Here is a 26,807-nt window from a genome sequence, read left to right as displayed (position 1 = left end):
TCAAAGATCTAAAGAAATTACTATTATTTTTACATAATTATTTTACTTACAGGTACTGTAAATTAATGTCCCCCGTACAACCCCCTATGATTTATTTTAAAGCATTCCCATAATGGGTTTAGACTTTCGGCCCAACCACGTTACTGAGACATTATATCAGGGCTAAGGCTGCATACAATAACAGACAATTTTCTTAAAGTTACTAACAATCCACATCTACAAATAAGATACTACTGATTGATCTCAGGATTATCACATTGAGTGTTTTTACATTGGTTTTGCACACCCCTATTGAATCAAACAGCAATTTTGTCCCAACCAGCAGTCCACAGCCCAAAAGATATTCAGTTTACTGTCAGAGGACTAAAGAAACCAGAAAATATTCACATTTTAGAAGTTGGACTCAAAACTATTAATCAATAAGTTACAGTTGGCGATTAATCATTGCAGCTCTAGGCAATAGAGTGCACTACTCAAAGTCAGCCTTGATATTCTTGTTCGTAGGTTAGCAAAGTGGGTTTTACAGACAGTTAAATCTTCCAACACCAAAGTGTAATGATTTCTGTTCAGCGTATTAAGACTTCTAATTAGATGTGGGATGAAGATTGATTTTCTTTATTAGAAAACAGAACCAGCAAGGCATCACTAACACCTTGTCATTACAGGCTTGCTTCCCTTTCAAATACCATATGTGGAATTCTCAGTAGAAGACTACTCCAATTCCCATGATGCTGTGGGGTCCACACCACCTCCCCCATCCTTAACCTCTGGTGACACCTGGTATAAATGGTACAGTGAGATATCACCTGATCAGAACGAAGTGGCTAAAGTCAAGAAGATGTACAAGGCTTACCTGAAGAAGGGACTACAGACTCAGTCCTGTTGATCATGCTGTGATGGTGATGTCATTAATGGAATAACTGTACACATTTGTTAAACATGTATATCAGATCATATAAACCTGTTTATATGATGTTGAATCATGCACATAAAGACTGCACAGTGAAACAAAATGAAAAATGGATTTATTTTATTGTTTGGCTTTAGGATCGTAACCACAGACCACTATTCAAGACATTGTATCTCTCTCTATTTATAGAAATGAATGGTAGAATTAACACTCCAGTACATTATCTGTCCAACTCCAACTCATTACAGATGTTACAGTCCAGAATAAAAGCAACAACAAATCCAATGTTAGTTGTTGAGACATGCTAACCAGTCCATGTGGAGTGTGGGTAGCATATGATTGAGAGGGACAGCCTTGTGTCCTGACAGCAGCTCTGTGGGATCATGGGTGGACCTTGTTGACCATGGTCTCTCCCAGGGCCTCCAGCACTTCCCGTTTGTAGTCGTCGAAGTCTCCGTCAATCTGGTTAACAGTACAGTCCTCCACCACCCACATCTGGCACTGAGTCTCTGTGATGAGCCGAGCATCATGACTCACTATGATCACAGCTGGATGACAGAAAAAGGGACAGTTTGTTACTCAACCAATACACTGATGTTTTAAAGATGTGCTGGACAGGTTTATCTTATTAATTGATCATTCAAACATAGTCTTGCACCATCCACTCATTGTCTAGAGTTTTTACTCACATCCAACTGAGAACCTGATCAATGCATCAATGGCCTGATCTCATCTGATTTTAGCTTATTACCAATAAATCGGTATATATATGTTTATGGAAGCTCGTTTCTACCAGAAAAAGAAAAATATATAAATTAAATGTTGGGAATGACAAAAATAAAAATACTTGCGAAACTCATTTATGGCATACCAAGTCAAAATTATGAGAGTCAAAACAATTTGATATACCTCAGCTTTGACTCACTATTACAAAATTGTGACGTAGTATCATAATTTTGATATAGTATTTTCACTTAGTATGTCATTATTTTAACTTAATGCAAGTAATTTTAATTTATACTTATGTGTTTTTCTAGAGGAAATGTGCTTCCAGAATATGTTGTCTGATCATTAACAGTAAATGTCACTACAGAACTGTCAAAATTATAAGGGACTTTAGAATCAGTGTTTCCATTACATAAAATTTCCCACTCACTATATCTTGGTCACTATTCTTTAAGAACCAAATTCAAAGGATCCTTATGTGTACATTAAAAAAGAAATAACCTGCCTATATACAGTACCAGTCAAAAGTTTGGGTACAATTTCTCATTCAAGGGAATGGGAAAGTGTGTCCAAAATTTTGCCTGGTACTGTATTATCAGAGTTGTTTTAACCCTCAAATATCAATATTGGCCTAAAAGGCTTAGCATAGCCATAAGGCACTGACATCAAGTGCACACATTTTTAATCAAACATCTTACAATAAAATCAGAACCAGCAACAGTAGCAAATAATGTCTTGGAGATCCAAGTGACCAATAGTTATGAGAAATGTTTGAAATTGATGTCATCTCATCTCTGTTAAAAAATTAATGAAAATACCTTTTTGGTTTAAGTATGGTGTTTTTCTTTAACACACTTACTGTGAACCAGACTGTTTTTATAATAACCCAACATCCTGGCTACATGACAACATGAATGATACAAAAACTAAACACAATGAAACGGTTTGAAATTTGAACAAGAAATCTAAATTTGAAATAGGTTAAGTTTAGATTCAGTAAGTTTCCATTCATTTTACTACAGTATGATGATTAATTTGAGAATTGGATTTAAAAAACATAAAACATTACAGCAGAGTTTGGACAATGTTCTGCATGATATGCAGTAAAGTAGCAAGAACATCGTTACGATCCTTTGATTGTTAACTCATGAGCCGCGAATGGATGCCTCACATGAAACGAGCACTCTTGCTGAAGTGCTCCACATACCTCCTTTGTATTCATTGATGGCCTCTGATAACGCATCAATGGACTCAATGTCAAGATTGTTAGTGGGTTCATCCTACAAGAGGAATGCAGAAAAGAAGTCATTCACAAAATTCATTCAGGTAAAACATCATCAGTATGATAAAAGGTTTGCTAGTTCTCACCAGGATCAGTACATCAGGCTGACGACAGGCAAGTTCAGCAAACACTACTCTGGCCTTCTGACCACCTGTTTGAGGACAAATCCAGACACCACATTAGAACATGCCTCCTTCATGCCAGTTTAATGTAAATGTCTTTTAACTCCGGTTCATACCGGACAGTTTGGAGATCTGAATGGTGTGTGCATGGCTCTCCAAGCCAAAACGTCCCAGGCACTTCCTGCCGTCCTGGTAGGGAAGGTTGAAGTTCCTCATCAGGTACTCTGTGGCTGTCTCCTCCATGTTCAACTGATCAGCATACTGCTGGTTGAAGAAGCCCACTTTCTACAAAGAAAGAGAGAGAGAGAGAGATTTTCTGTCTTCAGTAACATTTTATTGAATGAAGTGGTGTACAATGGTGAATAAAATGCCAGGGTAGCTCGCAAGTAGCAGTTCACTGACTAGCCCTGGGAGTAGTCACTACTAGGGCTGCAACTAACCATTATTTTCATTATTTTCCTTATTGATTGAATCTGTAGATTCTTTTCTGGATTAATGGATTAGCTGTTTGGTCCATAAAATGTCAGAAAATGGTGAAAAATGTCGATCACTGTTTCCCAAAGCCAAAGATGACATTCTCAAATGTCTTGTTTTGTCCACGACTTAAAGATATTTCGTTTATTGTCATAGATGACTAAAGAAGCCAGAAAATAATAACATTTGAGGAGCTGGAACCAGAGAATTTGGAAATGTACTTCTTAAAAAAATGACTCAAAATGATTAATTAATCGTCAAAATAGTTAGCGATTAATTTTATAGTTGTCAACTAATCAATTAAATCGACTAATTTTTGCAGGTCTGGTCACTGCATCAACTAGCATCTGGCTCCACCTATTTCAGGTGGACGAGTGACTGTGACTTTATGGTGTGACGCACAGTGTGTATTTTAGACTCAAACATCAACAGTAAGTTACTTACCAAACGATGATTCTTCCTCATCTCACCTTTAGTCTGGAAAAAAAAAAAAAAAAACAGATCCAGTTCACTCATGAGTGAATCACTTATTTTTGCATAATTTAATATCTGCATATCTACATACTTACAGGATTTAATTTCCCAGTGAGCAGTAACAGCAGGGTACTCTTCCCAACACCATTGGGTCCAACTATGCAAACTGAAGGTAGGCAGGGGGAAAAAAAATATGTCAGAATAGAAACACTGTGGAATGGTAAAAGGTGGGGTCAGGACGTAAGGTTGAGAACAAACCACAACAACTAAGCTTTAATGATGCAGCTTCTGGTTTTTCTGCCCAAATCTCAATGTTAACAATGTAGTGATCTCCTTGTGTCTTCCATGTTTAGCTCTATTTAAATCCCTACATCTGAAGTTCTAAAGAAGATACTGTAGTGTTGGCAGGGATGATTCAGCCCTGATCTGCCCTCTAGTGGATCAACTGCTTAATCCTCCAGGTACACACTGAGTATGTAAACTGTTTTTGTAGCTGCTTCTTCACACACGAGTCAATGTTATTATTTGTTTGTTATATGTTATTAAAGTTCCTCAAATTAAAGTAAAAGCTGCTGCATACTTACTCCTGGAGTCCATGTCAATTCCAAAGTCAACATTCTTGAAGAGAGGTTTCTGACCCTCGTAGCCAAAATCAACACCTGCATAGGGGTTAAACAGGGCAAAGCTGGAATAAGGTTATTGTGTCTCTGTGTGATGTAATGCCTCTATTAGATGACATTTATTTAAGGTCTGTTCTTTATACCACTGCATAAACTGGTAAAAAAAAATATACACTCACAGCCAATCATACAATCAAATGAATAATGCAAGTTCCCTTAGACAGAGTAATGGCTGCTGCTGGAGATGTTAAAACAGCATATAGTGGTCTATGAAGTGGAGTCTGATCCTGAGTGAAGGGGAAGAACCTGCTGTTGTGCAGTTGAGATTTCAAAAGGATGTTTCAGAACAGTAAAATCATGTCTACTTTTCTGAAAAAGTAGCCAGAGGTCACTAGCTAAGCTTTAGCACACTTCCAGTGTCCTGCTTTGTTCCTCATCTGCATGAAATGCAAACTCCGACTACAGAAGTTGCGTACGCACTCAGCGGTGGCCTTGTGCTAACGCTTCCTGCATATTTGACTCTTGGCTGTGACGTATGGACGGGTTCCGCCTTAACACCGCTCGCTCTTGATCCATCACAAAGATCATTCTTCTTGTTTTCCACAAAACCAGCCCTTGAAGGAATTTGTCTACTCTTTCTACATGCACCACATGGAATTGTCAGTCATTAAAGAGGGGTTTGACATGCAGCAAGGTTCTTCTTACTGTGGAGTCCAAGTACAGGTGGAGAGAGAGGTGGAGGGTTGGGGAAGGTGAACTTGACAGTGTACTCTTTAGGCCTCTTTAGCAGCTCTGTGGTTTCCTGGCTCTCCTCCTCCTGACCTCCCTTCTTCTTGCCTTTCTGTTGCTTTCTGGTCAGGGCCTCCTTCGTCTGCTTCTCCTGAGGGGAACATTACAACAATGCAAAAATTAAATGTTTCGTATTTTTATTCATTTAGCTTTATTTGTAGATTGGTTTTCAGTTTAAAGTCTGTTAATCAGCCTGTTTCTTGGTGGGGGCTGATTCAGAGAGCTGAACAGTTATACTCACAGCCTGTTTGGTGGACTTGCCACCAGCCTTCAGATCCTTGAGTTTCTTCTCCTGCTTGTCGTACTGTTTCTGGAGTTCTTTTTGTTTCTGCACGTACATCTTCTTGAATGTCACTTAGAGAAAGCCAAAGCAAGCACAAAGTAATGAAAAGAAAGGTCTCTGTCAGTACTCAGCTTTGTGTGTCCCACTCTGGCTGATCCACTTCTGTCTGTAGTCTGTCTGTTGCTTGTTTCTCACTAAATTCTGTGTTTCTACTATGACAGCTGGGCTGCTGTAATTTCCAATGAATTCTCTGGATTTCAGCGCAGTAATTATTCAGAGTTTATTATATTCCAATTGTAAGAGAGCTACAAAAATAAGTAATAAAACTGCTGAAAAACAAAAGTTTCTAACGTATAACACTGTCTATATCCAATCTGTAAAATATTAATCTGAATGGATACTTACAGTAGTTCCCTCTGTAATAGTAGAGTTTCTGGTTGTCTAAGTGGATGATATCTGTACACACATCATCAAGGAAACTCTGGTCGTGGGAAACTATGAGAAGAGTCTTCTTCCAACCTTGAAGGTAGCTGCAGGTAGAAAACAGAACACGAGTCTCTTTAAAGGATAAGCACAGAAATCTCTTGTAACTATCAGACAGCTACAGCAAATTTGCCTTTTTCACCCTGCAGTCATATGTCAAATGTAATTAAATTAATATATTAAAATTGTCCTGTTCCCACTTTTAGATAACAATAGATTTTATTTTGTTATAGACGTAGTGGTGCAACAGGTACGCAGGCTGTATTCACAACTGGGCTCCAAACGGTTGTGCCAATGACATGTTTACCAGCCAAATCTGCCTTTTCTGGCTTCTACTTCTATCATCATCCATACAGACATATTCTGACATCAGTTGACTTAAATATCTCCCTGCCATTCTGAACTGCATTTAAAGAAGATCATTAATAAATACTCAGTGATATGATACAGGGAAACACTACAGCTGCTTTATACTTGTTGAGCCAGATGACGGCGTTCAGGTCCAGGTGGTTGGTGGGTTCGTCCAGCATCAGGAGAGTGGGTTCCATGAACAGAGCTCTGGGGGTACAGAAGGTGAGAGTGAGTTAAGAAGAGCTTTGTTCTGACCAGTGTGGGGCATTATGACCAAAAATTTGTAGCACAACATTTTTTAAGATTCAGGCAGTTTCACAGTATTTCACTTTTTTCCCCCTTTTTTTATTTGCATGACTGGGCCTTTCTATAGGTTTATAGTGGTTTATTCTACTGTCAGGAGTACATAGAGTTTACATGAATCACTTCAAAGGCTTGTTTCTGACTCTTAATGAGAATAAACACAGGAACTACAGATGGATGACAAATTAAACAAACAGTATCAGTTTGTCCTTTAATTTGGGGGGGGGGGGGGGGGGTTATGGAATTGTTGGATGTTATGGGACAGAGTGAACTCAGCAGCCACACATTTTTCCGTTTCCTATTTCTCTGTTTAGCGTTTTCAGATTAGGCTAACCCATTGTTGTTAACTTTGGAGCTAATCCCCTTCACTTTTCCAACACAGATGTGACTTTTCTTTGTCTTGAGAAGCTGCAGAATTTATCAACTGTTACACTGTAGCCTGTACTGTATATTTACTGCCAGGCTGAACACTTACTGCTAACCTTTTCCGCTGCTCCACTCACTCTCACCGTCACTTTTCTGCCCCTTGCTAGTTTCCCAGGTAACAACACAGAGGATGACTCGCATATAGGAACAGGACTGCACAGAGGCTCCCAAACGCTATTCATTTCAGAATGAAAGGATATTGGCGTTATTTTGTCATTAAAAATTTTTTTGGGCCTGGCGGGGGTTATAATTATAGGAGAAACACTGATTCAGTAATCATTCAGTATGTTTAGTAAATGTTGAGACCTAGCAGTCTCCATTAGGTTGGGCGAGTTCAAAGTTGTGAAAACAACAGGGGTGTTTTTTCACAGGTAATTTGTTAGTCTGTCCCTCCCACCGCAGGAAATAATGAATTAATCCTAGAAGGCTATTGATGTAGCACTTCTCTCCTTATGAAAGTAACAGATTATTCATCCAATGAAAATTTGATTGAATGACAGCCCTATTTTGTTTACATGTATAAGGCTGACTTTCACTGTGGTTAGACTGTAAGGAAACTAAAAAAAGTACAGTAAGTAAGTGCAATGACAGGAGACTAATGGAGGTTGCCCCGGTAACCGTCATTATGCATGAGGCCTCGTTTGCCCAAATCTCAATCTGAATCTCTAGAATCTCAATAACTGAGCTCCCTGACTAGCTAGCGACCTGTACCCAAGCATGTTGTTACCCTGCACACTGTAATTTTGTGCAATTATTAGTGTTACAAATTGTTTATGTGTCACAAATTGATGTGTGCAATGGTGTTTTGCACTGTTAAAGAGAGTTAGTTGTGGGTTATTAATTGTTCTGTTATAAAGTTATAACGGTTAGTAAGAATATAACGCACTTAATAGGGGTCCCCTCTTAATATACTCTACACAGCTTGCCCTGACTGTAGCGTTCTTTGCCCAGAAAAATATTATATATTTTGCTGCCTTTTGAACAGTTACAGCAATTGTTTCAGCTATACACCCGTATTGTAATAAATGAAAAATTCATGTCATACGGGAAATTAAAACTGGTATACCGGATGAACTGGTGTGCTGCCCAGCACTATTACTGACTGGTTAATGTTGGATCAGTTCCATACAAGAACTTTGTGATATGTACCTGGCAAGGGAGACTCTCATTCTCCAACCTCCGGAGAACCTCTTGGTAGGTCTGTTCTGCATCTCAGGGGTAAATGACAGACCAGCCAAGATCCTTCGGGCCTTGGCCTCAGCTGCTGCAGCTCCAATGGCCCTCAGCTCTTCATAGACCTGTTGGACGAGGAGGAGAAACACAAGCAGTCAGATGATCTGACAGGCTGTAAGCGAGTCAGCAGCCAGACTATCTAAACCACTTCATTTGGAGGTCAAACTGAAAGTAAGCACACCTGAAATGTCACTTTAAATCCCTCACTACACAGGAAAACTGGGTGTACAACAACAGCAAGTACAGACCACAGAGGTTTAACAATGAAGTCAGTCTGTAAATTGTGATGAATGTTTACAGTGGACACTGTTCACCTCTGCTGCTAGAAACCAGATTATGAGAGCAGTGACACAGAACCAAAACAGTAAAATTGCCATGAAACCAAAACAATGAGCTAAAAGAGGTTAAAATACGCTGTAGAGCTGAGATGAGCTGCAGAATTGGTAACAGTTTTCTATGGGTTCATCGCTACAAGTGACACCTCTCACTTGACACAGTCATTTGACACACTGTTAATTAAAAAATGTTGATCAGTGCAGTTTTAACACCAGTGTAGATACTAGAGCAACACATAAGCACTATTGAGGTGTTCTGTCTGCTCAATTCACACTGTCACTGTCACACCATCACTGTCTTCAGAACCAGCTGTCTGTGGCCAGCCAAAAGGTCTCCACCAGGCTGACTGACAGCTGACATTTACTAAACAAAAATAGTTTTCATGTAGGCTTCACAGAGAGAAATCAGCATTGTTTTTATTTATTGATTCATTGCTTCAGTGCTACAGATTACCTGTCAATAAGTGCAGCAAAGAGAAAAAAATTGAGAGTGCAAAAAAATTGCGGGTTGTTGGATGACACATCTCACATCTGTCAAAATCAGTGCAGGTTGATAAATTTTATAAATGGTATCTGTCAAAATACTTCTAAAAATGCTCTCTATGTGGATTGGCCTTTACACCCCATGGTAGTGGGATGAAAAACCAAGCAAACACTATCTTATAGGCACTGATGCTGCAAGCTGTCCTGACTAACTGAAAAAGTAACTGGTATTTGACTGTGCCCGTTTACCTCGCTGTATTTGGCTTTAGAATATTACACTACAGTGGTACACTCACTCACCTTCTCCAGTCTCTCAGCCACACTGTCCTCTCCCTTCTCCAGACGCGCCTGGAGCTGCTTCTCCTCCTCCAGCAGCTTCAGACGGCGGGTGTCTGCCTTCAGCACCGCCTGCACTGCCGGCGTGTCGTCAGCCACCACCTCTGGTGGAAAACACACACACACACACAAAAGAGTGAGTGGGACAGAACGGCATGGACAGAGACGAGAAGAGAAAGAAATGACAGAGCACATTCTGACTCACCCTGTTCACACAGCAGAACATCGATGTTGGGTGGAATACTGAGAGCTCTGTTGGCTATGTGTTTCAGTAATGTGGTCTTTCCTTTGCTGAAAGACAAGATGGAGAAAAGAGAAGACTGAATCATTTCTTATCAACGTACAGGTGAACATCAAGATAGATGTTGGCTACTATAACAAGCCATAGTGAGCTGGCTTCTGGTCATACTGCAGGGAAAACAATTCAGACTTTGACAGTGCATTGTGCCACTGAAAATGACTTGAATTTTTATAAGTCTGGAGGACAGTGGAAGAAATTATGTAATGTGACAGTAAACTGTGCACTCCACACCAAAATGCTTATTTGGTGTGACTGCAGGTGGGGAAAATGTATATATAATTATGCAACTTGTTGTTGCATATCAAAAGAACAGAAAAGAAAAGAACCAAGGAGACACTGCCAATAAGACAAGTGTGATGAACATTAGCAGTAAACTGTAAATGTAACAGAGAATGTCCAGTATGATCTAGTTTGTAAGAAACTAAATGCTACAGCTATTCCACAACCAAGCAAAGTTTGCAAGTTTTGTTGACCAGCAGCTTAGAATGTTGAGGGGGGGAAGTTAGCTACAGCTTAGCCCTGGAGCTGTAAAGCATTCTCTCCTGTGCTTCAAAATAAATAATGTCACTCTAAAAAGATCTGAACAGAAGTCATAAAAGTTATTCAAACCTGTTTATGTAACCTATTTTAATATTCACAATTTAGAGGGCGGCAGTGGCTCAGGAGGTAGAGCGGGCTGTCCACTAATCAGAGGGTTGGTGGTTCAATCCCTGGCTCCTCCATTCCGCATGCCAAAGTGTCCTTTAGCAAGATACTGAACCCCAAAGTGTGTGTGTGTGTGTGTGAGAGAATGGGTAAGCACAGAAACATTATGGGGCGCTTTGGATAGTATCGCTCCTGTATGCTGTATCGGTCCTGATGAGCAAGCTGGCACCTTGCATGGCAGCCTCTGCCATCAGTGTATGACGCTCATCTTGTTTTTGCCATCATAATGTACCCATCATGTTGCATAATCCAAGTATATGTGGACTGAGTTTCACAACTGAAAAATGCTCCAGTGCCACAGTAACGTGTTCAGTATGGCAGAAAGCACCTTCACCAGATTCATCCTAATCAGAGTGTGATCATATAAAATAACTCAAAGTTAAGTAAAAGTCGTTAGGTCTGTGTTTGTATTCACAGCCAGTCATTGTTTAATAAAAAACAAAACAAAAAAGGTATTTACCCATTTGGTCCAACCAAACCATATCTTCTTCCTGCCACTATCAGAAGGTCAGCATTGACAAAAAGCTCCTTGCCGTGGGCAGATATGCTGAACCTCTCCAGCTAAAGAACACAAATAGAGACCGTTTCTACAGTACATGCAACATGCAAAACTCTTCTTTCAGGGTTTAAAGCATATTAAGAACTTTTTCATCATTGAGAAGACTGTAAGATAGGTAACCTTGATGTCAGAGGCATTCTCCAGCATGGCCTGTCTGGAGGACATCTCAGCCTGGGAAATAGAGAAATCTCCCTCCAAGTCATTCTGAGCACGAACACTGGCCACCTGACGTTCATACTCCATCTGTAATCAAACACATCAACACAGACTTATAAGAATCAAAAAACGCAAAATAAACCTGAACACATCATCAGGGTTACTTTCTGAGAATTGACAAAGCTCCTCCAGAGCCACAGGAAACTGTTTTCACAGTTGAGTAGCACTGACCAAGACCTAAACTGACTGTAATTCCCCTTTAAATAAGAGGTTGTTTTTATGTGATACCATTTTCTGAAATGAAATTGTACAAGGTAAATGCACCAGACTATAATGTGATTACCTGTTTCTTCTTCTTCTTCTTCTCCTTTTTGCTCAGGTTAGCAAACGGGTCATCATCCTGTTGCTTAGCCTGCTCCGCAATGACATCCTCAGCACTCTGATTACAGCCAGAGACAGATAAAAGTTCAAACACTGATCCAGAGCAGAGACAGAAGGGACAGCCTGGCAAGACAAACATACCATCATCATGTCACCTCCGTCACTATTCTCCTGTCCCTCATCTTCATCCTCGCTGCGGGGGCGCTCAGATGGTTTTCCTTTCTACATGGACAGAGTGAAATCACAACATGGTTACCTGGAAGATGCTGAAAATGAAAGAAAAATGGAAAGAACAGAACCAACATCAGGGCTTATTACTCACCTTCTGTTGGTCTTTCTTCCCCTTCTTTGGCTTCTCGTCCTCATCATTCTCTGGTGACTACAAAACAGAACTCCTGAGCTCTTTAACTGCTAAATGCGCCGCTATATTCACCAGCTAGCTAGTCTACAGCCAACTGTCTGTTTGTCTTTTGGTGTTGAGCAGGTAGTGTACAGTGACTTTTTAGAACTTTTTCTCTGAAAACAGCTGCCTTCTGTGGCCCAAAACGACACTATGAGCACACTGAGAGTGAAGCAAAACAATAAAGTTGTGAACTGAAACTCCAATAAAACTCCATGAAGCTGAAGGGAGCTCCAGAGTCGCTGACAATTCTTTCAAGGTTCATCAGTACAAGCAAAGCCTCTGACATTATACGTTGTCATTTTGTTCTTTCTTACTATAAAAATATCAATTATAGCCACTTTAACTTAAAGACCAGGTTCTGATTTTTTTCAAGTCTGTCTTCATATAATACTCTCATGCCTATATGTATTTTGAGAGAACATGCCAAAGAGTAGAATCTCTCAGATGAGGATAGCTCACAACTGAAGCTCATACTAGCTTCAGCTTAACTTAAGCATGCATTTTTACTCAAAACAAGGACTGTGGAATTTGTCTCCTGTCTGTGTATTAAGTTGGAGTCAGGATATGGTCAGCCTATTATTCCATTAAAGCCTGTGGCCCACTTTGGGCATAGGCTGCCAACAAAGGCTCTCCAGGCACCCCAATGTGGTTAGCCTAGCTTAGCATAAAGACTGGAATAAGGGAGAAACAGCTGGCCTGACTCTGGCCAAACATCTAGAGCTCACTGATTAACACGTATGTGTTGTAAGAAAGTAAGTGAGCGCATTTTTCAAAAACATGTATTGTCATTTTAATAAATGTTGAATGGTTTGTTATATTTAAGTATCTGTCTGTGCTTAATATATAAGCAAGAAATAAGCAGGGCACTCACTTGTTTTTCAGCACTGTGTGATGTCATTCATCCACACAGGTTGGCTACATATCCCACTTTATGCCATATTTACTTAAACATGTCCGACTTCTTCCATTGTTACACAGCTGCTCTTACTTTTAAGGCTAATTTAAAGGATTATTCTTGTTTATTAAAACGTGGGTATTATTTTCATAGTTTCACCCATCATTCTTATCAGTAATAATATAAGAAAATAATGATGCTTATTTTACTAGTGGTTAAATTTGCGATTTTTGTATTTCTAATGTGTTCTTGTCACAGATGTTATGAAGCTGCACCCACCTTGGACAGCTTGGCTTCTGCCTTGGTCTTTGAAGTTTTCTTTTCATCATCCTTCTCTGCCTCATCCTCCTCATCGGATACAGCCTGACAAGATCAAACACACAATTCACCATCAGCAAAGTTAGTTATGTCAAGAGGCTCAGAATGATTCAGTTATTTTAGATTTTAGATTACAGGTTATAAAAAACCTGTGATGTGCAAGGCAGATGACAGAGGAAACATGTCAGACATGAAAAGATGAAAGAAAAAGAAAATGATCTGTGTGATGCCTCTATATGTTCCAGTAATATTTGTCCATGGAAAAATTAGTTGACTGAGGAGAGAGGTTAAAAGGGAGGAAATAGAAAGATGATAAAAGGGAAATAGAGATTTTCCAGCACCCACCTTCACTTTCTTAGGCTTAGATTTATCTTTTTTCTTGCCCTTCTCAACCTCCTGTATCAAAGATGCACAGATAAGTACAGATATACCCAGTGCTTTAAGAGAATACAGATTCATAAATCTGTCAAAGCAGAGAAGTTGCGGTTGCAAGCATCAATTTCAAAAGACAACACATTATTCCTCTTTAGTATTCATTATCAAGTTTCACTATTGTGCCTGTTAAGTCCCAAATACCACCACAAACTGCTTTTATGCCACATTCATTCATATTTGAACAACTGCAGGAAAGGTTCACATTTTTAACTTAATGAACAACTGAATTCAAGAGGGCCACTTCTCCTTCTTATTGTGCTCCTATTAAGAGCTTTACATATACCAGAGCCCAGTATGATAGTGTTTAAGCCAGATTTGTGTTTTAACCCCAGCAGCTCATTTACAGTAAATCCAAAGTAAAGGCACAAACATGCCTGTCACAAAACTGCAGTCATGACACTGTAGTTCATCAACAGTTTTAACATGGCCAGTCTTCTGCAGGATGAGTCAAAAACAGCTGCATTTTCATGATTTCCACTAAATATATTCATCTTCAAGTTACAATCTCGAAGATTTCATTTAAATAAATGTCTGTTAAATCACTATCTATCCCCAAATGAGGTAACATAATGGTGACTGGGCCTATGGTCTGCCGATGAAAGCCCTTGCATTTGCAGCATTGTAATTATCATAAACCGCTTGCCAGTGGCGATTTCCCGCCATGTATTCAGATCAGCGCAGCTGATGCAACAGACTCACTCTTCATTCGCTTCTGTGTGAAGCGCCTTATCTTTTAAAAGCTTTTTCTTATTGACTTTTTAACTCACAAGGCTTTTATTGCACGTATAGTAACTGTCTCTCCTGTGCTGCGCTGTGTGCAGCACACATGGAAGAAAACAACATTATTGTGAAGAACAATCATATGATATGATCATATCACCACAATATGATTCTACTGAAAGTAATAGTCAATAATATTGCATTATTAGCCAATCCTATTAGAAATATTTGCTCTATTAATGAACTACTATATATCAAGGCTATACGTACATAATTGCCATGTTTTGCATTTAATTTTTTCAGCATGTTTTCAACATTAGTGTCATTTTCTCCCTTCAGTAAATCAAACATGACATGAATATGGCATATCTGTACATACACTTTATATAAATGTTAAGATGAATAAATATAGAAGCAGAGCAGAGTAGTAGTATTAGTAGTAGTAGTATTTCACAAACGTGGCCACTCGGTAAAACAAAGACTGTCTGTTAGTTCACATATAAGGAACTATACAGTATGTATGCCTACAAAAGTATTAGTGGGCAGACATACTGCATGTTAGGGAATTAACAGGAAAAGTATGGTGACACACCAAAAACCTGAGCTGAAAAGGGTTCAAAGGGCCCCAAAGCCAGACCTTCTGGGTATTATGACTGCTGTTAAGATTTGTTGTTGGAAAGCCAAAGCTCTCAGTCAATTGTTCATGAAAAACATCTTATGCAGCAGAAAAGTCACTATAATGTTTTGAGTTTGGGTGTGAGGCTGTACTGGTAAGAACATAGGGCTGGGCGATACAGCTAAAACATTTATCACAATACTTTTCTTTTCACATCAGATGATACTGATCATTTTTGCTAATAATCTTGCCTATAAAAAGTATGCAGTCAATCTAAGTAATCCTTTGACACACATCAATAGAAAACTGTTAGATGGAAAGGAATTCATTGCAAATATAAAATAGTAAATACATGTTTTACATAAGTATTCATCCCCTTAAAGTCAGTATTTAGTAGATGCATCTTTGGCAGCAGTTACAGCCATGAGTTTGTTTGCATAGGTCTCTGTCAGCAATGCTGCCTCATTCTTCTATGTAAAATCATGGGATCAGGAGTCAACAGCCTTTTTCCACATCTAGCCACATATTCTCAATAGGATTGAGATCCGGACAAAAAAAAACAACAAAAAATTGATCTCAAAAATTAAGATCTGGACAAAAAGTCAAACAACAAACAAGTGACTCTGTTGGCATACTTAAGTGTAGTTTTGGTGGCAGTTTGCTCTTATATTCTTTCATTCTCCATTATTACTGAGACTGACTTTAAACCATTTGATCTACTGTATTGGCCCGAATATAAAACAATATTTTCTTCTGAAAATTAGGTTTGAAAAAGTAGGGGTCATCATACATTCAGGGACTAGACAATTACATGTTCACAACATCATATATCCATCAGAGAGTTATGAATTATGAGTTGTTTGTAGCCTTAATGTTGCTAGGCTAGCAAGTTTCTTCCATTCTGTTTATGTTAGAGTCAGCACTAAAAGAGTTTGGTTAGCCCAGTTTAACGTGCAGGAGTTTCTGAAGGCTCCTGTAACGTGTTCTTCTGCTGCAGAGGACATAAATTCATGACAAGCGAAAATGCCGTCACACAGCAAGGACTGAATCATCTGTCAAACAGCAGAGAAATACTGCTGTCACAGATGATGAGGAGCTCAAACAGACAGCCTGAAAAATGCTAATTGCTAGAGAAAATCATTTTGACTAGGGATGCACGATATTATCAGCACGTCATCGGTATTGGCCGATAAAAGCTCTAAAATGAAATATCAGCATCGGCGAATTCTGCTGATTATGAGAGGCCGATATGTCGCCATCTCTCCGCCACCTGGCTGTGCTTCCCTTGATGGACTGTGTCACCCTGACGGTCCCAGTGCTTCCTCCACAGGCTCCACTTCACTCAAGCTGCCCATCAGACCCGCTGCTTCTTCCCACTTTAACCTGAATAACAAACCGGGGCTCGGTGCCCCACATAGAGAGCCAGGGCTAACGTTAGCTGGGAGGCTAGCGAAGGCTAGCTGGCTCCTCCGGTCATGCTGCGGCTAACGCTCCGCTAGCCTCCCAGCTAACATTAGCCCCGGCTCTCCATGTGGATCCAACTGGACCACCGAGCCCCGATTTGTTATTCGGGTTAAAGTGGGAAGAAGCAGCGGGTCTGACGGGCAGCTGAGTGAAGTGGAGCCTGCGGAGGACGCACCGGGACCATCAGGGTGAAATAGTCCATCGAGGTGCTGCGGTGTTCAGCTGCACAGATAAGAAATCCGTTGGCTGACAGGATGTACCATTCTGTTTGAAAAATAAAAAAACTTCATCTTCTTCTTTTTGGTTTATAAAGGCAGTTGGCAACCAGCGTATTAGGTGCAATACCGCCACTTTCTGCTCCGGAATGTGGACCAGAGATGAAATACTACACATTAATCCTGTCTGTCTAATAAACTCAAAGAAAACTCTACTGCTCCACCCACTTGGCAAGTTTATTCGTTTTAATGCTGAGCCCCTGAATCCAGTCTTCCTAAATTCTTCCTTCATATATTGTCTTTCTTGATCATACTTAGTACAAGCTTTGCTTGCATGCATAATAGTCTCCTCAGCCAACTGGAAAAAATATGTGCATGTATCGGTATTGGCAATCGGCCACAATGAGTTGGAAATATCGGCATATCGGATATCGGCAAAAAATCCAACATCATGCATCCCTAATTTTGACCACTTCCAAGAGCCTGACAGAAGAGTGTGCAAGTGTGTGACTGATAGAGAAGATACAAAAACGTGGGATTTACATTCTGTTTTAATGGAAAGTTTCACTTTTACAAGAGAAAAGGCTTCAAGAATTAACAGTTTCTCAGAGAAACTGGATGATTGTTAAAGTGTGATGTATCTTCAGAGAGTCTTTTTCCAAAAACAGCTGTTGGAAAAAGGGGGGGTCGATTTATAATCAGGGTTTACCTTATACTCGGGCCAATATGGTAATTAGGCTTCCTATTCCTATCATTTTAAAGTAAAAATGTAAAAAAAAAAAAAAAAGTCAAGATCTAGTGTTTCCATCATGATCAATGTCTACCCTGTTAGAATGAGGGTGTTTGGAAACCTGTGTCCAGGGGCCCATTATTTCATATTTTTTCCTGGTGGCAGGAAGGTGAACGGTCGGGACAAATGCAGGACTTGCGTTGATTATAGCAAATTACATGAAGAGGAGACACATGCAGTCAAACTTCAAGAGGACCTATTATGCTCATTTCAGCTCTAAATTTTTATTTTTGGACTCCACTTAAGTAGCTTTGCGTGATTCATAGTTGAAAAAACTCCTTATTTATCTCATACTGGTCCTTTTTGCAGCCCCTCAGTATATACAGTTTCTCTTTACAGGCCGTTTTTAGCTCCTGTCTCTTTAAGGACCCCCTCTCCATGAGCCCACTCTATTCTGATTGGCCAGCTTTACATATCAGAGTTGTGTAACTTCACCGCCAATGCAAACCAAACATTTCCTGCTTTACTGCTTCACATTAAAAGCTTTTAAAATGACTAAATAATGGGAGACTTTTATTGTGAAGAATTTACAGGAAATGAAAAAAAACACATGGAGATATTTTGAACTATTTGTGCAGCAAATCAGTTAGAAATAATGCAGGGAGGAATAGTACAAGTACAAACAGCCCCAATGAGATGTTTTATGAAGAGCTGCAGACGACCAGCACACCTCCAACAAGTAAACTACTGATTTTACTTTGCTGTGCTGTGTAATGGAGTCATGGCTCAGCGTGACAACCCCCAGGGCAGGGTAGTGAACTTGCACGCTGTGCATGTAGCAGATGTTCAAATACATAAATCTGTCATGAGCTGACGTCAGCTCGGGCTGAAAGTAGAAAAAAACCATTGGAAACAGCATTCAGAGCAATCTGAAGCCGGTGCTTTTTGCACAAAGGGATTACTGCTACATACATTTACCTTGTTATTTGACACATCGGCCAATTTTAACATGAACATTCGACATTGTGACATTATATATGGCTGAAAATAAGGAAAAGCATAATATGTCCCCTCTCAATTCAATAAACACCGTGGTCATTTGAAGCCATGTGAAGTCCAGAACTGTACCTTTTTTACTGGCTCTTCATCCAAATCAGCGTCCTCATCCTCATCACTCTGGCCCTGGCTGAGAGCAGCAAAGATGTTTCCACCCTGAAGAACAGCAGATATGTTTTACACTGCCAGGAATAAGGAGGGTGGAGGTGAAGGACAGTGTGCCAATGCAGACTAATGACAAACCTTATTCTTCTTGTTTCCTTTACTGGGGGCGAGGACTGTGGGGCGGAAAGACAAACACACTGAACAACCACTGTACAAGTATGAGAGAAGAAATCATTTCACACAGAGCAGTCTTGAAACATCATACCTGGCTCATCCTCCTCATCACTCGCTTGCACTGAGAGATTCTTCAGTTTCAGCATGACGTCCTCATCGTCCTCATCTGCATCTCCACCTTTTCCTTTCCGTCGGTCTTTCTTCTTTTTCTGAGGCTTAAAAGAACAATTTTAAATTGAAATTAGACAGAAGGCTATCCAAGTCTTGAGGTTTGAGAAGGGGATTTAGAAGCTGATATTGACATTGTTGATCTGTAATGAGCACCAACCCAATATCTGCAATATAATGTGTATAAATAAATAATAAATGTCAAAAATAAGATGCAACTATCACTGGCGCCAGAATGGGGTGGAGAACAAGACAACACATTTCAGGTGTTATCGTCATAAAGTGGCAACGTCTAAGCCAGGTATTGCGGTCACAGCGATAATGTCTAAGCGTACTCTAACATGTTGGACCTTTAAATCCAAATATAATCACAACACAGAGGACTGTGAGTAGCCCATTATGGCTGCCAGTTCAGACTTGTTTAAATAATTTGAACACCAAATACAACATTGGGCCCTACTTTTTCGTGATAGTGCAACGACCAGCCCAGCACATGGACAGTTTGGTATTTTCCTGACCTTGAAATTTGCTTTGTCCATCTGTGTGGTATTATGGTGCCCAGTGCTGCATGCACAGTGAACTGCTGGGAGGAGACGCACAAATAGGCAGCACAAAGCGAGTTGTTGGTGTTTTTGTGGAAAATGGGTCTTAGACATCTCAGAACCATGTCTGTTTTGGGAGCAAAGTCACTCAGCTGCCACTTGGTGATTTTTATCAACAAGAGCAAACTAAATACTTGCTGTAAAAGTGCTGAAATAATGGATTAGTGCTTTAAATATAAATAAGTTACTTAAACACTCTCCAAGCAAAATCAGTACGGAAAATAACATTTAATGTGGTTAAAGCATCTCTACTGATCTGTAAATGAATGTGGGTGATTCTTACAGTATGCTGTCCACAACTGCTTTGTACTGTATGAAAAGCCTCTCCTTCAGTTCATTAAATCTCTGCAGCATCTGAATGCAGCAGCACTGATATACTATATTCTTGAGATACATTGCAGTGCAAAAGCTGCGTAACATTAATTATTAAACTGTGTGACCATTTACAAGGTGAGATAGGCTACATTAGAGTTATGGCTGAAATAGCGTCGGCCCGATCATGACTATTACATCATCCAAAGCTGGATGTCCTGAATGTATTCATTCAGTATGACTGCCAATAGTATCTCTAGAAACTATTGAATATTTCAGTGCAAATTCTTGGTTCGGAATTTGTCAAGACAGCAACACAAAAACATATATTAAAAAAAAGGATATAATATCCAAACAAAACTGACCTTAACTTCAACTGAGGTTTAAGTTTCAAAAGATTGTAAATAAATGAATAAATAATTAATTAATAATAATAATTTTACATTTACAACACTACTAAAAAAAAAAATCCCTGCACACCTGAATATGTGACAGGTGCATCGGAGGAAAGTGCAACTTGAAAACAATGAGAAGAACTCACACTGTCTCGCTTACTGCTCACTGGCCAGACCATATAGCTTTTTAACAAAAAAGGCTAAACACTGCATATAGTAAACCAAAGCGCAGCCTATTTTACAGTAAGCTGGCATGTATGTTAGAAGAAATCAAGAGTCATATTTCTGACATACAATATTTCTGGCTTTATCTATTGTTTAAAATAATGACTTCTGGTTCAAAATGTTAAGACGTTAGGTGTGCTTCAATTCCTTTTTGCCTGCATGCTGTATCTAAAGCCTTTTGCTAGATTTTCATAATGTGGAAAAATGAGAAAAATTGAGAAAAGGTGTGTGATTGCTCTGCGTGAATGTCTTACACTGTGTCTACACAGAAAGCATTTTCAGTTGCACATCTGACAGATCTGCTTTAATCAATACAGCTGTTTACACTGGTGCATGAGTCTATTTTCCTCTGTAGTGTTGAGCTCTTTCAAAATGTGGGTGACCTATACTCAACACTGTGCACATCCTGTGTACCAACGGAGCACTCAATGCTGCTCTTAAGAGGGTAGAACAGCACAGTTCATTCAATTAATTCAGACTTGGAAGAAATGTTGCTAGGTCTAACCTCTTCAATCATGACTTTTTATACCCCATTTAACACCTGGCACTAACATGCAATCTGTATCTGGATACGTTATCTGGATGAAGAAAAAAACACAGGTTAATGCACTCAGAACGCATAGTGATTGGAATGCAATCAGATCAGCCAGACCACATTTGGAAGTGGTCAGGCTCGCATTGTGATCAGATCTCAGCAGGTGTAAATGCAATCTGTACTGCATGACCACATCGAACTATAAAACAAGGACTCTGTCTGTCTGTATGTCCTTTGCATATCTCCAGAACCGTCCATACTTGAATACTTACTTGAAATTAGAAAAGATTCACTGTATAATAGAATGTTAGTTTCTTTCATGTTGTTGGTACACTCATTCACACCTCACATCAACAGTATTCATTTTTCTATGCGTTGAAGCAGCAATACCTGTGGCCAAGCAATAAGCCCATTCTGAACAGGCATATTTTAAATGGGCACTGCATTAGTTCGTGAGAGGGGGAAAAAAAAAGGCCCTGTAAGTTGAAAGGTCACCTAGCTCCGCCTCTTCTTGTCAACTAAAGCAAGTACCACAAAAATTACAAGTTGTAGCTGTAGCTACAAGTCTTCCCGCAATTTAGAAATGAATGACGTCCTTTCATGGCTGCAGTTTCTTTGATCTGGGATGCTCCATATTTGTTGACAAGTCTGCCAGCTCCACCTGACTAATTTTCATATTGAGATCCCATCACAATGTGGGCACAACTGAGAAAAGTAGAATGCATTTTAATACCAGGTGTAAATACAAAGACCAATCAGATGTCATTATCCAGTTAATGTATCCAGATGCAGATCACATGTTAATACCAGGTGAAAATGGGGCATTACAGAAAAGTGACTTGGGAGCCTCTTTAAACATGAGACCAACATGTTAAAACTACCAGCACACTGGAGCACCCCAGTAGCCAAATGGTTCAGGTGTATACCAATAACTGCAAAGTCCCTGGTACAATTTCAGCCAGGGACCTTCGTTCCACATCATACCTCTCAGTGTTTCCCATATACTTGTACAGAGAACCCTAACAAGAACCCCCGACAGGTCAAAAAATATTTTTTAAATGCGAAAAACAATGCCAATTACCCATTCATTTGGTAATCAATAGCATTTGGGAGCCTCTGAGCAGCGCTGTTTCAAAACATAAGTCAACGTCTGTGTCATTGCCTGGGAAACTCCTGGTAGCGTAGCTCCTTTTAAGGAACAGAGCAGTATTTAAGCAAGTGAGTGGTTAAGTGAGAGAGCAAGCAGCAGAAAAGTGACGGTGAATGCGAGCAGAGCAGACTAAAAGGTGAGCAGTAAGTTGTCAATTTGGCAGTAAATGTACAGTACAGGCTACAGTGTGTCAGTTAATAAATGCTGCGGCTTCTCAAGACCAAGAAAGGTCTCATCTGTTCTTTCCCCATTTTTAGTAACAATGGGTTAGCCTTATCTGACAATGTTAAACAGAGTAATTGAGAACTTCATTTGCCACAAGCCTAAAGAGTTCCGTTAGCCAACACGGTGCACCATCAGTCATCCCATTAGTGTAATACATACTTTCAGAGTGAAGATTACCTGTTTTCCTTGCGTGTCTTTCACAGCCACCTCAACTGCCTTTTCGGGTTTGCTATCTGTGGCGAGTTCCTCAAAGAACTGGAGAAAAAGATTCACACAGCAAATCCAATGAGAGGCATTAGGCCACAGGTACAAATCATCAGCTATAAAGCAATTTAATACTTGAAAACAAACAAACAAACAAAAAAAAAAAATCAGTATTTGTAAGCACTCACACTCTTTTTCCCCTTTTTATCTTTCTTCCCCTTTTTCACAGTTTTTTCTGCTGGAAGAAAACAGAGTGTTAACACAAAAACTTCAATAAACATCAGTGATCTGGGAAAGTAAACAGGGTTATCCCTGCCTATCTAACTCAAAGGTGGGCTCCCTTTGTATTACTGGCCACTAGAGTTGGGTGTCAAGGACCGGTTCCAAATTAGAACCGGTTCCGAAATTCCGATTCCAAAGGATTCCAAGAAATTTTAATTTCGATTCTGCTTATTGGTTCCTAAACGCGCTACATATCTTCAAAGACGTGGCTATATGCCATAATATGTCTCCATCATGCAGAAACACAACAGCATGTTGGCTTATTTACATACAAGCATATATAGCTATCACAACAGTACTGAGTGAAAGATGGAACACTTAAAAGATAAACGCTCTGAAGTGTGGCTTCACTTTATGAAAGAAATGCATGCAGGAAGTTAATTAGCTGTAAGCGAGGTTGCACATCAAATCTGACCAAACATTTAAGCACAGTGTCAGTTTCCAAGTGTGTCATCAGTCAGCGTTAGCACCTCTCTAGCATGTCCAGTAGAGCCAGTGATACCAAGCCGTGACACACCGTGTATGTATGTATGTATGTATGTATGTGACTGTTTCCTGTTGTAATTCAGCTGTCACTTTTCTTTTTTGACTTTTTCTTGTTGTTCAGCAGTGTACAAGAACTCCTCAGCTGCATTCAGACTGAAAACAGCACTGTAACAGCAATACAATGGGCTGTGTTTGTGTGGGTGTGTTGTTTAAAGTGCCAGTGAGACAATGAAATATGATCCAGCAAGTCCAGTTGGAGTAACAGATTATTGCCTTTAAAGGCTGATCAGAAAAACACTGCACAATAGTTTGTAATATTCACAGACTGGATTTTACAACTCTGGAAAGTTATCATGCTGCAATCGTGTTTACTAGTGACGTGTCCGCTGACCTCCAAAAAAAAGTACGAATGGAATCGCATGCAAGTCCATGAATTGAAAATTGAAAAGAATAAAAGATATTTTTGTTATCTAAACATGAGATTTTTTTTTTTATCATATTGGAATGGAAACTGGTAATCGATAAGAACTAGAAACTCCTGGGGTAACAAACGAGACTGGCTGACCAACACACACTGCAGCATTAAACAACTTGAACCAACTCTGAGGTGAAGAAAATGCACCCCCTCGGTATCGAATAGGCAGATAAACAAAATGAACACTGTCATTTGTAACGTGTAACTTAGGTGCAAGACTTAGCGCACGATGTCTCAGGCACGTTCAGACGTTGCTTCTACAACATTGATTTGCTTCTTCTGCCTGTGAAGTTAACAAGTAGAAACACAGACAGCGTCACTCTGCCATTGCAACTCACACTGTGATCAGAGGTGGGATTACATGTGTAGTGATAATGACTTGAAAAAATGTAAGAGACTTAAGCTCTAACATAGAACTGTGTACTGTGAACGAAACTCGGCATGTACGTTCAAGACTTAGATGTCTCAGGCACGTTCAGAAATATATAAGAATACCTCATAAACAACGTTGCTGTTGCATCTTCTGCACGTGGATTCAATGAGCGGAAATATGGACAGCGCCAATCTGCCATTACAACCCATATTGTGGTCAGAGGTGGGATTACACCCATAGTGATGAGAACTACCATAGAGAATGAATGGAAAAAGTTTAGACAGTAGAAAGTAGAGTAGAGACAGTCTATTTGGCTTTGGCTCAGGAGGTAGAGCGGATCATCCACTAATTGGAAGATCGGCAGTCCGATTCCTGGCTACTCAAGTCTGCATGTCAAAGTGTCCTTGGGCAAGATACTGAACCCCAAATTGCTCCTGATGGCTGTGCCATCAGTGTATGAATGTGAATGGTTAGTTCCCCCTAATGGGCAGGTTGGGACCTTGCATGGTAGCCTCTGTACCCATTCAGCATATGAATGTGTGTGAATAGGTGAATGTGACACATGGTGTAAAAGCGCTTTGAGTTGGCGGAAGACTAGAAAGGCATTATACAAGTACAGTCCATTTACCATTTATTCCCGTTCCTCACATGTGGAAACTTTGTATGCATGTTAAAGACACAGTGCAGGATGTCTCAGGCACGTTTTGAACGGGCACTACAGTTCATCCAATCAACTCCCAGTCAACTCAAAATTGTTGTAAATCGTAGCATCTACTGATAGCCTGCCGGTGAGGCATTTAGGGAGGACTAGTAAATTGTACTGTCTACCAATAGTTTGCATGAGAGGCGTTTAGGGGACAGGCACAATTCTCTCCAGGCCGCCCACCACAAGCCAGGTTCTGCCTGAGGTTTCTACCTGTTAAAAGGGGAGTTTTTCCTTACCGCTGTGACCAAGTGCTTGCTCATGGGGAATTTTTGGGACTCTGTGAATTAAAGAGTACGGTCTAGACCTGCTCTATGTGAAAAGTGCCCTGAGATGCCTTTTATTATGATTTGGCGCTATATAGAAGAAAATGATTGATTGACTGTGGAGGCTCGTGGTGGAACAACACCATACTAACACACTTCATCTTTGCCATTCGTTTGTCATCTGTATGAGGAGCTTTTGGGTTCCACACTGTTCACCAAATAGGCATGTTGAACACCTAAGAGTCAGCACTTTAAGCTCGTTGTCATGGTTTCATTTCATTTGCACTTTAGCATTACCTACATTATTTCACACAGTTAAATGTATTGCTAACGTTAACTTAAAAAAAGCTATTAAATAACGGCTGGAGTCCAAATAGTATCTGTTTTTACTGTCAAATTGAGACTAAACTGTCGCATTATTTCACGTCAACGCTTACAACAGCATTGCATCACTTTCATGAATGAACAGACGCGTCACGGACAGCTGAAACTGCACGTTTCAGCTGAAGTCATTGAGACACACCACGCCGTTCGCTATTCCATTAAAGTTTATTTATCACTTACAATTAAGTTGGATTTTACTAATTATATCTAACTATATTTTATACAATAAATATTGGTATTTTTAATATAACATTGTTCCCTATTAGTCTATACCTTCATACCTGCTGTCTGCCACATTATTTTTATATTGTTTACATTGACATAGTCCCATTAAATGGCCAAATGAGCTCCATGTACGTGTTATACTGTCACACCAAACTTAATTCGTAAATACGGCAATATTATGATCTTGTTTTCGGTAGCGGTCGCAGATAACAATACATTCCTGGTAGAACATTATTGTCGCAAAACCGCCTGTTAATTCTACATACATCCCACAGCATTTGTTTAGATTGAGTACTTATCAACCGTTAGTTCGCCTCTTCATGCCAATATGGCCATTGTAACACTATTATAAATAGCATTTAAGGCCCCATTTATCCCATGAGCAATTTATTTCAGTTCCAAAAGTTGCGATTTTACTGATATTAACAGCGATAGGCGGATCATCTTACATCCGAATTAGTCAAAAGATGCTAGCGATTCATGAAAAACTTATCCTCGTTTATGACAAGATATACACCGTTGCCAATAAGCGGATAAGTGTTAAAATTGATTATTTTCAATGGAGTCTGGTATAACCGACACCTCCGGACCACTGCTAAATTAACGTTTACGCTAGCTGTAACGCTATCTAGCCTTCTGGCTAGTTTCTCACGCAACATTAACTCATAACTCTCACCCGCTGCTGGGGCGACTTCATCGTCCACCCACTCTGCTTCTTCTTTCACTTTCTTCGGCATTTTGTTACTTAAACTGCGACTTTATAGAAATAACGTAGCTAGAGGTTTATCTACCGCACACATGTCATGCGGCCCAACGACGTGATGAAGCAGATGCCGGGTCTTCTTCTTCTTCCTGTTTAATGGCGAATTGCCACCATTCGGAGCACTATCGCCACCAACTGTTGAATTACGTAGTTGTTGTTGTTCTTCTTCTT

General features: G+C 39.8%; 2 protein-coding genes across 5 annotated transcripts in view; one reads left to right on the top strand and one right to left on the bottom strand.

Annotated features, from left to right (window-relative positions):
• The window catches only part of mrps18b (mitochondrial ribosomal protein S18B), a 6,859-nt gene extending 5,839 nt beyond the window's left edge, over window positions 1-1,020 (top strand). For both annotated transcript variants that reach the window (XM_042434518.1, XM_042434517.1), the window contains exon 8: window positions 666-1,020. In XM_042434518.1, coding sequence (XP_042290452.1) covers window positions 666-886 — 221 coding nt within the window. In that variant the 3' untranslated portion in view covers window positions 887-1,020. The remainder of the gene's footprint in view (window positions 1-665) is intronic.
• Window positions 1,014-26,807, bottom strand: abcf1 (ATP-binding cassette, sub-family F (GCN20), member 1). 3 transcript variants are annotated; one of them, XM_042434511.1, is made up of 27 exons: window positions 26,550-26,807; window positions 22,868-22,917; window positions 22,653-22,730; window positions 18,955-19,078; window positions 18,828-18,862; window positions 18,657-18,740; window positions 13,694-13,744; window positions 13,310-13,393; window positions 12,055-12,111; window positions 11,874-11,954; window positions 11,695-11,790; window positions 11,316-11,438; window positions 11,097-11,197; window positions 9,836-9,921; window positions 9,595-9,734; window positions 8,393-8,541; window positions 6,638-6,721; window positions 6,086-6,210; window positions 5,639-5,751; window positions 5,314-5,488; window positions 4,573-4,647; window positions 4,084-4,154; window positions 3,959-3,991; window positions 3,157-3,325; window positions 3,005-3,069; window positions 2,844-2,916; window positions 1,014-1,458 (listed from the first exon to the last, which is right to left on the bottom strand). In XM_042434511.1, the coding sequence occupies exons 1-27, from the start codon at window positions 26,608-26,610 to the stop codon at window positions 1,292-1,294; spliced, it is 2,550 nt and encodes an 849-aa protein (XP_042290445.1). In that variant the 5' UTR covers window positions 26,611-26,807; the 3' UTR covers window positions 1,014-1,291. The 3 variants fall into 3 exon arrangements, with proteins under 3 accessions (XP_042290445.1, XP_042290446.1, XP_042290447.1); XM_042434512.1 differs by having other exon boundaries at window positions 22,868-22,914; XM_042434513.1 differs by lacking the exon at window positions 13,694-13,744.

The sequence above is a fragment of the Thunnus maccoyii genome, chromosome 15, assembly GCF_910596095.1.
Source record: "Thunnus maccoyii chromosome 15, fThuMac1.1, whole genome shotgun sequence".
Taxonomy (NCBI): domain Eukaryota; kingdom Metazoa; phylum Chordata; class Actinopteri; order Scombriformes; family Scombridae; genus Thunnus; species Thunnus maccoyii.
Note: the sequence above shows the minus strand (reverse complement) of the source record. Positions and strands in the feature narration are given on the sequence as shown.

What these genes read in the sequence shown, in the direction of transcription:
- abcf1 (XM_042434511.1), bottom strand. Translation starts at nt 26,610, where the DNA reads ATGCCGAAGAAAGTGAAAGAAGAAGCAGAGTGGGTGGACGATGAAGTC. An exon ending in TGAAGTCGCCCCAGCAGCGG is followed by an intron (nt 22,918 to 26,549) that starts GTGAGAGTTATG and finishes GTTTTCTTCCAG; the next exon opens with CAGAAAAAACTGTGAAAAAG. An exon ending in GCAAGTCCACCAAACAGGCT is followed by an intron (nt 5,489 to 5,638) that starts GTGAGTATAACT and finishes TGTTCCCCTCAG; the next exon opens with GAGAAGCAGACGAAGGAGGC.